At 40.8% G+C, this 16,351-nt stretch overlaps 1 protein-coding gene across 4 annotated transcripts; it reads right to left on the minus strand.

The window, feature by feature from the left end:
* Positions 1 to 885: 885 nt before the first annotated feature.
* On the minus strand, positions 886 to 14,409 carry LOC108114955 (elongation of very long chain fatty acids protein). 4 transcript variants are annotated; one of them, XM_017226146.2, is made up of 8 exons: positions 13,957 to 14,409; positions 3,879 to 4,014; positions 3,626 to 3,816; positions 3,484 to 3,564; positions 3,263 to 3,425; positions 3,068 to 3,204; positions 2,732 to 3,010; positions 886 to 2,294 (listed from the first exon to the last, which is right to left on the minus strand). In XM_017226146.2, exons 2-8 carry the CDS (start codon positions 3,937 to 3,939, stop codon positions 2,142 to 2,144), a joined length of 1,065 nt encoding a protein of 354 aa, XP_017081635.1. In that variant the 5' UTR covers positions 3,940 to 4,014; positions 13,957 to 14,409; the 3' UTR covers positions 886 to 2,141. The 4 variants fall into 4 exon arrangements, with proteins under 4 accessions (XP_017081635.1, XP_017081637.1, XP_017081638.1 ...); XM_017226148.2 differs by having other exon boundaries at positions 3,879 to 4,039; XM_017226149.1 differs by lacking the exon at positions 13,957 to 14,409 and adding an exon at positions 6,667 to 7,146.
* Positions 14,410 to 16,351: the final 1,942 nt, after the last annotated feature.

The following is a 16,351-nucleotide window of genomic DNA, read 5'->3' on the forward strand; positions in this document are numbered from 1 at the left end:
ATCGAAGATAAGGTCTCTTTAAATTTGGGTCTTGTCTTAAAATTGTTTTGATAGGTCAAAGTATACAACCTCTCTTTTTGAAAATAGAATTTTTATTTTCGAATTTCGCGGATCTTGGGCTTTATAGGGAAGCGAGGAAAGCTTTTGAAATAAGAATTCTCGTGGTCCCCGAAATCTGTATGCTTAACTACAACATTCCAGCTCTTCTAGTTTTTGATTTAATAAAAAGTATAAAGTCTAATTTAAATTCTACTTTTCAACGAAAATAATGATATAGTTAACACACTTAAAAATGTATGTATGCGTAAATACATATCTATTCAGATACATATGTATCGAAGTCTTTTCTGGCTTATTTGAAATATATATTCCAATGTTATTTCGGGATATTCTAAAATTGTTTTCATTTACCACAAACAGGTTTTCACTAATGAAGAAATCAAGAAATAGAGGGTCAGTATGATAGTCATTTAATAAACTCGAATTGTGGCAACAGATGGCGCCACTAAAATTATGTATTATTTCTTGTCAATTGGTTTACAGAGCTACGGATATCTGATACGCGTAAAATAAGAAAAGCGGACTTTTAACTTTAATATTTATATTAATTATAGAAAATAATAAGTGTGTCTGCATTATGGTTAGGAATGGTTTATACTCCCAAAAGTGATAGTTCACGGCATGGGATGTTTTGCCACATTAGCCAGGAAAAGTTGACTCTAATTAAACAATCCGTCAAAAATGTATTCATTTATTAACAATTACCGTGTAAAGCGCTTTACAAGGTAGACTATACTATTTGAAAGGCTCCTTAGGACAACGACCCTACCCAATTATCTAAGTAATGTGGAACGTTTCTTTGAATATTATTAAAATATTTTCTTATACTTTTAATATAAATTAATAAGCTTTATTCAGGTTTTCCATAGTTTTTTGAACTTGTCAGCTTAAGCCACATAACTTAACAATGAAACCAATACGCACAGGTTAACAGACAGAATTACACTTACAAATAATTCGAAATAAAACCGTTTAACAACTTCAAACCATAAGTGGGAACAAGGGGATATTGTATAAGTAGTAATAAAGTATGATAATGACCCCCACCAAAGGTTCATGATTTGTGAATAGTGGTCAACTTTTGTTTAGATTATTGTATGTTGACAACCAACGCCTAAACTGATTGTCTGCTCCCTAAGCCGTTTTCACTTACAGTATAAAAGCTTTATCTTCATGAATTCTTTGTTGCTCCGTTTCGCCTGACTATAGTGTGTTGATCCGTCCGGTCGTCCGTTAAATCGTTACGTTGCCCAGTGAGGCGATAGGAAGGTTCTGGTTCTTGTTACATTTTGCAATTGGCTAGCTAGCTACATTATATAAATAAGTTTTACTATTAGACCTTTACAAAGTATTGCAACAATCATGACTTTCTCTCAATATACAAAACAAGCTACAAATAGTATAACGTGGTCATTAAGTTTTAAGCAGACTTAAAGAGAGCATGTTTACCTATCGATATCAAAACGCCTCAAGTTGTTATCAAAAATTGACATAAAAAGTCTACACCTAGAGTGACTAAGTGTTTCTGCAGGCGTGTTCGTATCCAAGAAGCTGCACTAAAAATTATAATTTGTATTTGACGCCAGTTTAGAACACGCTTCAATATCTATGGCTATATAAATATCGATCAAAAAATAACTTCCTCTGCATATAAGCAGTGAATGTATCTGTAGTTCAATAGAGATTTGAAAACGGGTGACGTGCCTTTAAAGTCTAATAAAAAAGGGGTTTAATTATCTCTTAGTTTGTGCTGACGCTGCATTTCCTACTTTAGTTGACGGTTCGGGTGGGTGGGCACAGTTGGTTGTAGGTGGCGATTGTTCGGTACGTTTCGGCTTATCCGAATGACTTTCGGCAGAGCTGTTATTTTCTATTATCCGTATTCAAAATATAAATTTTTAAAATCTTTCCATAAACCGAGCTCTCTTAATATTCCCTTTCCGCTGGGGTGCCAATTCTTTTACTGCATCTGCTACTTTTGCCAAGCTTCTTGTTTGTCTTGTTCTTCAATCTGGTTCAGTTACACGCTAAACACTTAACATAAACATAATGAATATCATCGTAGTACACCTAATCAGTAGTTATTTGACTTTGCGCTGGTGCAGACTAGAACTACTGCTGTCCGGGTTGAAGATGGCATCGTTGTTGGATAACACGCCCTCCTTGAAAAAGCCGTCCTTGTAGGCACCATTGGCATGCCCGTTTATCTTTACGTACTCCTCCTCCATCACAGGCTGCAAAGAGAACACAGATTGCTTTATGAGTTCGGGTTCAGACTCCAATGGACATTGGCACGTGTGTGCCGATAGCAAATGCTCATTTGTGTGCTTTTCTAATGGGCAGCAGATTGGGATTGCGATGGGGACTGGACTGGGTCCGGGCTTGGGCTTAGGCCTTCGCATCCGGCTTCACATCTGAGCGCTAATTGAAACGCCCCCCTGTGCTGAGAGTTCGCAAGTGTTGTTTGCTTAACTTAGCTAGTTAGAATTTTAAGTTGATCAACAACGGCTGAACTCTCCAGAACTTGCTTCGCAACTTGGTTGATTTGAGCCGAGTCGTCAGGGCCTTGTTTATATGTTTGTGTTTGCACAGCCCCGACTAATGGCACTCAAGGGTTGCCCAAATGTCCCCCAAATGCGACACAGAGCCGATGGGTGACGCGATGACCTACCATGCAAGCCCCCGTGTTGCTGCCGTTGGTGACAAGTGCGTCTCCCTCTCCGATGTGCTTGGTGTGCCCATTTGAATGCAAGCCGTTGGCATTGCCATTGGCCTTGACCGCCTGCCTGCGTCGTCGAGCTGCGTTCAAATATTTGGCTTTGTAGAAGTCAGAGAAAAGGAACAGGAACATGACGCCGTGTAGCCCAATCCAAACCATGAAGCCCTTCGGGTAGTCACAGTCGCGGAACAGCAGTTGGAACTGGTGCGTGAAAATGGCCACGAATTGAACCTGAAAGACATGGGAAATCCTTTATAGAATTGTAATGGGGAAGATTGTTTATTCTACCATTTGGAAGGTTGTCAGGTACTTCTTCCACCAGATGTATTTCTGGTACTTTGGACCCATAGCGGCGATCATGTAGTAGAAATACATCACAATGTGCACAAACGAGTTGAGGAGGGCAAAGAAGGTGCTGTGACCGCCTGCGAATGAATAAATTAATAAATTTGCCATTCCTAAAAAGGTGCTGGTTACAGGTACCTGGAGCAAACTTAAGACCCATCCAGACCGAGAACGGCATGCAGCCGTGATGGATGACATGAAGTGTGGAGACGTGTTCGTTCTTTTTTCGCAGAATGAAGAAGAGTGTATCGAAGAACTCGGTGAACTTCGAAATGTAGTACCACCAGCAAATGTTGACCATCTAGACGGCGGATAGAGTTTAAGTTAAATTTCACAAGACAATTCTTGATCGAATTTACCCGCATAGCCAGACCGCTGGTGCTATAGTCGACGGGCTGACACTTTAAGCTGTAATGACCCCACCATCCGCTCATTAAGTACTGAAAAGAACCGTAACGTGGATTAAGAAGAGAATAGAGAAAAAAGCCAGGAGTCACTTACCTCATAGAAAATCCACGCGCTAAATATTGTCTGTATAGCATTGTAAATGACTAACACTGAACGCAATTCCATTGGTTTCCGCTTGGCCATTAGCTTTGGTCCCAGAAATTTACTGAAGTATGCATAGAATATGCACATACCGAGTGTGGGCAGTGGTGAGGACAGCAGGAAGAAGTTGTTAACGCGGGGATCTGGAAAATAAAACCGCTATCAGAGGAGTGCCAATCAATCAAGTCTTCTGGATCTGTCGTACCACTCTTGTTATCCATGAGGTCCCGATACCACTCCTGGGCTTCTTGAAGTATGATTGCCATTTTGTTGCCGCTCTTAATTTGTTTATTTCGTGATGCTTACAATGGGATTGGTCCAGTTTTTGATTATGAGTCGAACTGTAATGAGTTTAAATTGCACTGTCTATAAGAAATATATATTAGTAGAATGTAAAATAATGACAGTTCGAGCTATGTTTAAATCATAGCCAACTGATGACCCAGGCCATAGAACTTACAAAGGGTAATAGCAGTGAACTTGACGTAAACCGCGGAACGACTGTCTCTGAGAATAGGTTTAAATATATATATAAATATATATGCATATCTTAGTGTCAGTACTCTTAGCACACAACAGTATAATTGCCAATGCTTTAGAGGCAAAACAAATTAAAAAGTGAGATTCATGAAATTAACAATTCGCCCGTTAATCAACACTTCAGATCAGGAAATTATAGACAGGCACGACGACCCAGCGGAGGCGGTAATCAGGGGCGTGACTTGGCCACTTGCACAATGCGAACTGCTATTTACTGGTCGGAGCAATTAAGACGCCGCTAACTGGACAAAGAGTGCACTTTGTACCGGCCAAGCGGATTCCAGATTCCAGCACAGTGGGCGTAAGCCATTCTGATTTCGATCTAATCGAAATAAAATCGAGTTCAAGCACTCTACCGACACGGGCTGGTTACTGGTTCTCGCTGCCCTGTCTTTTGAATTTCAATTGATTTGTCTGCCAGGTCATCGCACGACATTCAGCGAAAGCAGATTATTGGACTCCCTCTTCCCCTCTTTTAGCTCTGAGAAAAGTCGTCGATCCCTAAAGTAGCATTGTGTAAGCTAGTAAGGTGTCTTTTTAAAGGATGTTTATATTTTGATGATTAGTCGCCGAATACTTTGTTTTCATTTCATTGCATTTATCAATTATCAATTTAAGAGTTTCAATATTCCGTTTAGATAACTTAAACTTTCTGTTAACTATTTAGACTGAATTAAAATTACATAGCTATGACAGCCTTGGTTGCGGACCCCATTTTCAAGATGCCTCGCATCACTGGCCTAAGGTATCTGAACGGGTAAGTTGTGGCCAATTCAGGTTGTTTTTTGAATGTCATGAACAATAAACTTGCAATAGCGATGGCGGTGACGATGCTGATGGAGACGTAAGAGTTGGGCAACTGGCTCAATAACCGTTGACAAAAATGTGCCGCTTTATTGCCGCAGCCGTTGCCTCAGCCAGCAGCCATCAGCCATCAGCCATCGCGAAATTCACGTCTGTCGCAACCGGTGTGTGGTAGTTGGAGCTGTTAGCTCTTCGTTGTGTGGGTCAGTGGCACGCTTCGCTTTCCGAGCCAGCCTTGCCTGGAGGCACAGCATCCGCGAGGCGCGGCGACGTCGGGCGGTTAACTTGCGATTTCGCTGTTTGATTTGCATAAATTATGAAACGCCTGCGATGACGCTTCCGCCGAGGGATGGGACCGAGCCCATCAGCCACCATCCAGCCACCTACCACGAAATGGGAATCGTCGTCTTCATTTTTGTAATCGGCTCGACGTGGCCGAGTGCCCAGAAGATGCAAGATACGGGAAACAAATCGGCAAACAAACAAGCCGGGAACTTGTGTTTGAGCACACGCCCTGCCCGAGTGTCGCCCAGGTTTAGTGGCGAGTAAACATTGAGCCATCAAGAGCCGCCTGTTGCTGTTCCGGCCGCAATATCTGCACAACTACTACCGCCCTGCCCTGAAGGCCGTGTGCCAACAGATTGGGTTTGTAATCGCCAGCGATGGGGGCTTGGAGGTTTGTTTTGGGCTTGGAAGCTAGGTGCCTGCACGCTATTGTTAACACGACTTGGTTCTGCTTGTTCTGGGGCTTGGGCTGCACTTCCGAAATCAATTAGAGTGGATACGCCCTCGAGCTAGTGCAACAAGCGGTGCAGCAACAACAGAACGGAACGGAACAGCAGAAACGGCGTAAATAGTTTGATGACATTGCTAATTTTATCGCCGTTCACCTTAGGGGCGGGTGTGTATGTAGATTACACGACAATGACCGGGTTATCCATAGCTGTATCTCGCATAGAAAACCTAATTAAGTGGTAAATCGATGTGCCAGAGCAACAAAACCAACGTACCAAGAGATTTTCAACGAAAGCATGGGTGACGCATTCTTGGATGATAAGCGCCCACCACCATGCTGAATCAAGGGTCTAACCAAAATTGAGTCACTGGCCAGGAGTTATAATCTTTGGCAAGATAGAGACCAATTTCTTTGAAGTGGGCCCATAACGATGATAGCTGGCAATCAGGAGGGCCAATCCCGGAATGAATCAACCAGTTGGCCCCTTATCAACGGGCCAGACAGAACTTATTTCGGCCAAATTCAACTGGACGATCGGATAGGGTAATTGAATTTGATGATAAGCCGGCCAAAAGATATGCACTCATCTTTCGTGGCGGATTAACCTGTGGAAGCTATATCGCTGGAAGTCCCGTCACGTTTCTGGGCGCACTTGGAGCGATTATACAATGCGGAAGGCGCGGGCCGAAGTTCATTATTTTGGGCCACGCACATGCCCCCTATTTCGTCTATATTTATTTTGTCTCTTATATTTATTTACTTTGTTTCCGATTAGAGTTTCGCTTTCGAGCCAGCACTATAAAGTTTGCTCTTTGGGCTCAGCACTTGCTGCTTGGGTTTCTAATTAGGAGGGTGTTTGTTATCTAATCACAGTCACTCGGCAAGGCCACGCACATACTCGGCCAGCACTCACTTGGTCAATCCGCATGGGTTTCGCCTTTTTGGCCGGTCTGCTCGTATCGGTTTTGGAATCGGAATCAGCTTACTGGAAACTGAATGGGTCGATCGGCTGTTCCGTTTACGCGATGCTCCGCCTCACACGCTTTTAAGCCAACTGACGGCTGGTCGGATGTGCGTCTGAACCTTATCAGGCAGCGGTGGCGACAACTGTCAACATCGGAACCTCGGCGACTCGACGAAGTTAAATCGATCAGTGCGCGCACGAGTAAAACGATTATATGGCTAAACTGTGAATCACGCGAAGTACCTACTGGGCGGAAGGGGTAAGGTATCGAGTATCGGTCAGTTATCGGGTATCCAGTATCCAGTGTTCAGTGGCCCAGTATCCAGTATCGTTTACAAGTCCCCGCTTGCAGGGTTTATCACAGGCACAATGTCAAAAGCGGCGCGAGAGCGGTCGAGAGCCCAGAGGCAGACACAAGCCGCTATGTGAACCGTTGGCCAGCGTGCCAGAAATACAACTGACTCGGCGGTCCGCTCCGTCGATCAATGATGGCCTGGTCGAGCTTCGTCGTGGCTCATGTTTGTGGCCGAGCCTCGCTTACATTGCAAATTATGTGTTTATACACAGCGCCGGTGAAGAAACTAGTGCCGTGCTGCACCTAAATGGCAGAGTCCACTTCGGTGGATAGGCAAATAGTGAACCTCCAAGCGCAAGTTCAAGCAAGTACCACTAGGAAACACTGCTCAATAATTTGATAGAGAAGTGCCGAGGCCACAACAGAGCCCCGTAATTAAGCAGGATAGTATTTTAATTCATCAGAGGGTTGCTTACAAATTTAATGCTTCAAGGCCTCATGTACAATGCCATTTAAAAAAAGGTAAATCAAGTTTCAGCCACCTCCGCGCAGCATTTTTAGAAAATATACCTAATAAAGATTAAAATATGTATGTTCTTTTTATTTTTTATCTAGAAAGTTATACGAAGCTGCTTATTTAAATAACAATAAAAATGTATGTGCTTTAAAAGTAGCGCATACTAAAAAATTATCAACTCTGCTGTCTTTACATTTTTACTCTTACTTTTAATTAATTGATAGAAATGTAATATAAATATACATTTTTACTAGTATACTATAGATCGACAATGTCATGATAGCAATTAATTGCATGTATATAGTGATTATATTGCGAACAAGGTCTAATTTTTTTGTAATGCAATAATGGATAGCTCTCTCTCTATTTTAAAACAGCTTTTAAAAGAACGCTTTGGAAGAGGATAAAATACTCATGTAATTACTACAAAAATATTAAGAATACTTTCGGTTGGTGAATTGCTCTTTGCGATCGGACTGTTCCCGTTTTTGTGTATAGTAACAGGTGCTCTTCGTCGCTACTTAAGAACTCAGCCCTGTTACTCACTCTGGATTAGAATTGTATTCCTCTATGTTTACGGTTTAGCGCTATACAATATTAAAAATATGTTAGTAAGTCTATAAAAATTAAAAAAAAAAAAAACAAACACTTTCCGGTAAAACTACCTTAAGACAAATCGGAAAAAAGATAAAACCCTACTTGATACAACATGGTTTTTTGACCGCAGCTGTATGCGAGTGGAAGCGGAGAACGAGAGAAAACCATGCAGGGAGATGGAAGCGGGGTTTTCTGTTTTCTGCTTCTCTGCTTTCCGTGGCAAGTCGCCATCTTCTGCGGCAACTGTTGGCATTCTGATGTAACAGCGACTGACGCGACAGCTCGTTGACCAGTTAGCCATTTTTACCCGTGCAATGGATTTGGCTAGCTGACTAGTTGGATGTGGGCCATTAGAGTGCCGCCAAAACCACTTTCGCTTCCCGGGCTTCTGTGTGTTAGCGGGTGGCTTGATACGTATGTGGATGGGTCACCCCGTGAAGCAGCTACCTGGGAGGCGTCAGGCGGTATGCGGCAGACACCTTGTCGACTGGAGCGTCGGAAGCTTTTGTCGCTTGCAAAACTGTGCCGCATGCAACAAGTGCGCGGAAATCCCCGGCCAGGCGAACGGTAAACGAGAAAAAAACCCGGATCGATGCAGAGAGAGAATGGCTCGAAGTCGAGAAACCGTTACCTGCATGCTCGAGGCCTAATTTTTGGACTGGTCAGTCAACCAGCCAGTCTGCCCCAAAACTTGGCCAACTGGAAATACGTTTTTATATTCTAAGCGCTCGCTACTTTCTTTTCATTTGATTTCTGTTCTCTCGCAATTAAATGCAACCCTTTCCCGGTCGACAATTCCTCATAAGCCTGCTTCGGCGGCGTAAAGTGACCGGGGCTGAGGAGATTTGCTATTTCCCGATTCTCGATGTTCGATAGGTTCAATGTGCGGCATTTGTTGGTTGAGTGATTTTCTTTAGACAAAGTAATTAGTGACAAAAAATATTTCCTTACAAAGGTCAGGTGTGCCATGAGGTATGGCGTTTTTAAAGCTCTTAATCATATGGTAAAGATCCTATAAAAAGTGCATTGTATTACCAATACACTGACCTTATGCAAAATAATTATTTTCCATGGTTCATTAGGTAAATACTTATATAACAATGTTTTTACTCTTCAGAGCATTTCACATATGATTTCGCTGGTGAAGACCACCAGAAATTAAAAGCTTATTACACCTTTAAACATTTAGGCGCGAAAACGAATATGATATGTAAATAAACAAAGTGGCCCGAAAAGTACACACCTACTCTAATCGGGTCAAAGTCAGTTACTGGTATTGACGGTCTTGTGGAGTACGGTGAAATTACGGCAATAATCGCTGAAAAACAACGCCAATTAACTCGCTTACAAAACGGAAATAGCAACACGTAGTCCGAAATGGATTTCATGGTCAAGTTGCGCAGCTACTATAGACGTATGATTTATCATGAATATATAGGTGGACTCTGTGCAACTCTACAGATTCCCCGACTCAAACGTTCGTCTATATGTGTGACTTTTGTGGACGCATCTGATTAGCACCAGATAGAGCCGATTGCATGGGTAAACGGCGGTCCATGCCCACAAATACCGCCCACATGACTAGTAGATGTGGAACACGGACCCGATACATTTATTTAAATTTTTGAATTTATGAATGGGTGCTGCACACTACTGTTTACCTACATGTAAGTATATGGATGGACACACTTGTGCACACATTTCGGGGAGATCACAGTGGCGTATGAAACACCTTCAATACTGAAATAACACGTACACTAGTACTAATCGCAGTACTAATTTCTTGTTAAGTGCGTTATTATTGTTATTGTTATTATTGATGCTTTCGAGATTGTCAGTGTGTCAGTAATTCCATAAAGGACTGTGAAATGTTGAAACTAACCAAAAAAATGGTAAAAATGCATTTTCTATTAGAGCAAAAAAAAGGGATAAATATGAATAGTTAACCATATGTATATGTATATCACTGTACGATCTCTTTGATCTAAAACATGGCACTCTCGAACAATGCAGTGGTCCAATTATCCGAACTATATGTACAATTACCATAATTCCAACCTAAAAACCTATTTTTATTAAAAATATTTATACTTTTTTTACACTTTAAATATGGTCGCGGTATTAAAAGACTTTAGCTTTTGTTTATTATCACACATTGTTCCCAAGTAGTTTCCTAAGATTTAATTTTAGAACCAACAATAAATTGTAAAATATTTAATTTTCATAAATTTTAGAATAAACCGTTTTAAATTGTTATATTTTAATGGTGATCTTTTAAATCTCACCGCTATTAATTTTTTGAAGTGTACATAATTAAAATATTGAGCCAAGGCGCAGTAACATTGTTGGAATTCCGAACTCCTCGTAAGCAAATAAAGGCGTCGGCCCCTCGATCGCTGCGACTTATATTGCCAGAAGCATGGTCGGCAAAATTGAAATGAAAGCGCAAGTGAATATCGGACCGCTCCCACCTGACTCCAGATCGCGCGTCCGAATTATGTGCTCATGTAATTTGTTTGGTTGCTCGGCGGGAAGGTCAAGCCCGACAAAACCTGACCAGCTTGCTGACACTTTTGATGAAAGTTTCACTAGTGGTCGCGGACGGCGTAAATAATATTTAAATGCCTAAATATGTATGTATGTATGTACATACCATGCATAAATCCGGATGCATAGGTTACTGATGTCGGGTCTGTAGGTGTTGTTTATTGGAGATTGAATTTTCTGTGCAGTGCCTCTGCCATTAGCATTCTGAATCGAGGAGAAACCACTGATTTTGAGAGTCAAAGTTACATAAAACTTGCGCGGTAAGTTTGCTAAAAATACCGAAAACTCGTCTGCATTTCGAAAGCAATAAAAAGGTAAAATACCTAAAAACGCACAAACATTCATGCCAATATAAGGGCTGAGAGAAACGAACGAGAGGAGACCACAACAAACAACTGAGAACAGCAAGCGGCAAGAAAAGTCTCCAAAGGGGGAGCAATTAATTTGCGGATATGTACATATCCCGTCAATGTGAAAAGAAGCGAGAGTGGTAACTGACTTGAACAAACCGAATTCCGTACACCCTTGCCGAAGACCAAAGGTGCGAAAGATGTTATCCAATTACAGAATTAAACCTAGGTTAAATTATTAATATGGTAAAATAAGCAAAACTACATTTTTCGGTTAAAGGGCAATCATATATACATTTTAAGTTTATTGATTATTAGTCCTTCCTGATGATGGGATGATTATATAATATTAAAAAATATCGCCTCTACATTTTATATTGAACATCGGGCATTTTAAAGTCGCATATTAAGTTAGTTTTTTCTGAAACTTATGTAAATTACTGGAGTGATTTTTAATGTAATCATAAGATATCATTATTCGGCGAAAGTTGAACGTTGTCAGTATTGAAACAAAAATCGTGAATTCAATTCCAAAGACAGCCGAAGTGTATATACTCTTTCACCTTTAAAAAGAATACAACAATAAAGCAATTGGCATTGTTTCACGATGTCTAATAACCAATGTTGATAACAGGGCTATGGTGATGCCGAACAAGTGAATACATATATTTCGCAAAGGAATTATTTAGAGTGATATCTTGTGAAACTCGGAGACTGAAATATGCTTTCTCATACTTAATGACAGCTAGTTTCGACTGAGAATCCACTGAATTCGCATTACTGTTTAGAATTGGAAGATCTTCATCGCTTCGCAGCTAACGGCATGTTTATATCCGTTACTCGTAGAATAAAAGCTTATACTAGAGTCGTTGAAAAGTATGTAACAGGTAGAAGGAAGCGTTTCCGACCCTATAAAATATATATATTCTTAATCAGGATCAATAACGAAGTCGATTGAGCCCTGCACGTCTGTCCGTATAAACTCTGAGATATCAGGAACTACATATAAGAGATACACGCCCACTCTAACGCTCACAAGCCGCGGAAAGCTGTGGCGTCCATAATATTATATTGAATGTCTTCATTTAACCTTGTATAACATATTTTGGTCAATATCTATCAAATTATCACAGATTTTTCAAATCGGAAAATTATTTCGCTATTTATGAAAAAATATTGGTTATAAGGCCTCTCGTGGAAAGTAACGTCTCTATCAGTTACTCAATGCTTTCTCTGACAATAGGTCGCGCTTTGTGTATTTCCACTAAAAAAATTAATATTTTAAAATTGTGTAAAATAGTAACGGGTATCTTATAGTCGCGACACTCTCGAATATAAAGCTTCTTCTTGTTTTATATGTATTTCTATATCACAGCAACAGGTGGTGAGGCTAGTTTCCTAGACTCTAACGATGCTGTCGATGCTTGATGGGGTTCCATTGAAATGCTTGTGGTCAATCAAATGCCTACGCACTGTGTATCAGTGGCGGGGCCTGGGTACATCGAATATAGTACCGAGATCGGGGCCAAGCTTACCAAACGAGAGTCTCAATGGCCCAGAGAACCCAGCCAAAGACATTGATCTTTTTGCTGGAGAGGCAAACCGGTTAAAGAACTTTCAGCATAATGACAGTGGGCAAAAGTGCTTATTAAGCATGCCCTGCTAAAACATATATCAGCGAGCATCTATCACTCCGAGAACCAACACATATAACTCGTACAGCGAAATTCTTTTGGACTTTGGACGCATGAAGATGAAATTTCTTTTTGGCCCGATGAATATGCGTGTGTCCGCTGTTGTGGGTGTGACCCATACAGCCAATAGATATGTATCTCCTCACTTACGATTACTTCTAAGAGAATCAGAGCACGGTGATAAGATACGGGCTCTATTGCAATATGGGAATGTGGCCAGACCCCTCGCTCCTGCTTGATAAACGCAGCAGCTTTTATTTGTTTTCTAATCGAACTAAACCATTTATTTACTTTGCTTTTAGCCACTCGGGGTAGCCAATCTCCCAGCTGTTACTTTATACCAGGGGCAAGGTGCAAAGTTATCAATTAGCAGTTTAGAACTGCATTTTTGCTGTCTATTTACATAGACGTAGGCCCTTGACTCCACAAGTACCTTCGGGCTATATTTTCTTACCACCAGCCAGCGCTAATTAATGTCATGACACATTCTAAATGGAATTACATATCCAAGTATTTAGCGCATTAAGTTGCTGACCCTGCAAAACATGTAAAAATGCGATTGCAACAGTATTTCTCCGCGCTTCCGCATTGTCCGACAGGTGAAACTTTCTTGATTGACTGACATATGCGACACCACCGCACTCCAAATCGAACTAAGCTTCGCGAAATGCCTTTGGTAGAGGCAACCTTACTATTTGATGTTTAATTTCGAAACAATGTTTTCCCTTATGTTTTTCAAAGGAGCAAATGCTCACGAATTAATCTTTACCTCGGCAATTCTTCATCATTATTAAATTAAAAATGTAATTTTTCAATAAATAAATAAATTCAATTCGAATTGTATTAATTTGCCTAGGATAAGAAAAATAAACGTGTCCCTCTTCAATTTTAAAAGTACGGAATATATGTATGTATACCGATCCCCCTTGAAAAGGGCTGCGCCGACCCTGTGTGCTGGGCTCTCGCTGTCCGCTCTCTCTTAGCGTCCACCAGAGCCCTCACGTGTGAACTCTTTGACTCTCTGGCATCTCTTAGTTGGCTGTTGCTTCCGCACAGGTTCTCTTCGGTACCGCCAGCGAATGGGTGCGGCGGGAAGCAGATCCAGGAGACGACTCTGCCGCCACTTTTTTAATTAAACCCATGAACCTACTGGAAATGGCGATGATGACTAATATCACCAGAATCGGATGTCGGAGGTGAAGTGACTGAAATGTTCCTCTATGCCTGTGGCACACTCACCTGGTTTTCGGGAAAGATGAGTAGTAGACAGATGAAGCTCCAATTAGAAGAGGAATTCGAAATGTACACACACCAATGCATACGTGCACGGTCAGTAAGCACTCGCGAAAGAGAACAAGTTTGGCCCGCGCTTTTGGAATTAAACAATCGACCTTTTTTGGGTTTGGACTGGATGCCGATACTACGATACTTCGATATTACTTCGCTGTGGATGCGATGGCACGACACAACAGCAACAATAACGATGTTTCACTAAATTAGCTCGCACAGGCACACACACACACGCACTGCATCGAAAATTATCGCACAAAAAATATATCCGACAACAAAACGCAACGGACTTCACCATGCAGAAAATGTGCTTTAAATACAAAAAAAATATGTTGCTTTCCTAAAACAATATATACTTTTTAGTCAACTAGCCATATTTTTGGGTTTCAGTGAGTGAAATCGTGCAATAACAAAGAGCGCGTTTTGCGAGTTGCTTAAATAGATTTTTTTACTGCTCTCTCAAGTTCGAACGCGTTCCAACGTGTTTGAGGAGAGAGAACTCGTGCTCTTACTTCCTATAGTTTCTACATTTGACAACATTTATTTCTTTTCCTTTTCGGCCGTATTGGCGCTAGTACAAGAAAGAGGTTAAAAGCATTATTTTTCTAACCGAACGGTTGGAGATACCTTGTATTATTGTCGCTAGCCTCGATTTTACGCTGCTCTTCAACCGCTCTCTCAATTTCAAACGTGTTTGATTGGGTTCGACGCAACGCCGGTGAAATACGTTTTGCTACCGACCTCGGTTTTGGTTCTGGCCATATGTAGGTTTGAGCCCAGAATATTACTAGTCAAATAAAGGATATACTTCCTAGGAAAGGAAGTGAAGTATTTTTTTGTCTATTGCCTAACAGCTGATAGTTGGACGACTTATGGCTATAACCACATACTAAACAAGTTGAAGCGCTATAGTCGAGTGCCGCGACTATAAGATAACCGTTACTGTTTTACTAAATTTTAAAATATTCATTCAAAAAATTCATTCATAAAATTCCCAAAGCGCCACTTATTGTCGGAGGAAACATGTTGAGAAACTGACAGTGACGTTACTGCCCATGTGAGGCCTTATAACTTAAATTTCTTTATAAATAGCAAAATAATGTTCCGATTTGCAAAATCTTTGGTAATAGAGATATTGACGAAAATATGTTATACAAGGTCAAACGAAGACATTTAATATAATATTATGGACGCCACAGTTTTGCCGGATGAAAACTCCTGGAAAGTTGTAGTGGCATATTCTAAATATGTATTCTTACGCACAATTTTCTAGCTCTTATAGTTCCCGGGATTTTCACATTCTTGGTTTTTCGAGTTTTGTGGGCGTTAGAGTAGGCGTGGATTGATCAGAAAAAACAATTCGCATAAGGGGCATCATAAAAACATACATGTTTAATCTGAACTTTCTAGCATTAATAGTTACCGAGATATCACCTTTTCTAGAAAATCCAAAAACCGTCTTTTGAGCTTGGTGGGCGTAAGAGTGGGTATGGCCGGATAATGATAAGATGCGCTGGCATCTCAAGATTGTACATGCTGAATTTCAACTTTCTAGCTCTAATAGTTCCTGAGATTTCAGCGATTTTAGTTTTTCGCCAGAAATAAACTGGCGCTGCGTATAGACCTCAAGAATCTTCATGCTTAACCTCAACCTTGTCTCTTTTAAGGACGAGACAACGACTTCGCTATTGATCCTGATCAAGAATATATATGTATACATTATAGGGTCAGAAACGCATCCTTCTACCTTTTAAAATTGCAATGTACAGACGCGACACACACACAGCATTTATCTAGATATAGAAGTGGTTCATTTGATGTGATTGTGATAAACTAGTTCTTATTGTATTGTTTCCAGGTTGGATTTTTTATTGGAATTCCATTCCTAAGGAGGTGAAGTATCAATCAATTAGATTTAAATGGGTTTCATCGTTTGAATATAAAAACAAGAGGAAACGCTATAGTCGAGTGCCACGACTATAAGATACCCGTTACCGTTTTACAAAATTTTAAAATATTATTTTGCTAGTGCAAATTCACGAGGCGCGACCTATTGTCAGAGGAAGTATGTTGAGTATGCTTATAGTGACGTCACTGCCCATGTGAGGCCTTAAAACCTTAATTTCTTTATAAATAGAGAAATAATGTTCCGATTTGAAAAATCCTTTGGCAAATCGATAGATATTAACAGAAATAAGTTGTACAAAGTCAATCGAAGGCATTCATAATAATAGTATAGACGCCACAGTTCTCCGCGGTTTGTGGGCGTTAGAGTGGGCGTGGCCAGATGCAACTTCGTGGAAAGTTGCAGAAGCATCTCTTAAATGCGTGTTTTTATTCAAAG

This window comes from Drosophila eugracilis, unplaced genomic scaffold (assembly GCF_018153835.1).
Source record: "Drosophila eugracilis isolate 14026-0451.02 unplaced genomic scaffold, ASM1815383v1 contig_1897, whole genome shotgun sequence".
Lineage (NCBI taxonomy): Eukaryota > Metazoa > Arthropoda > Insecta > Diptera > Drosophilidae > Drosophila > Drosophila eugracilis.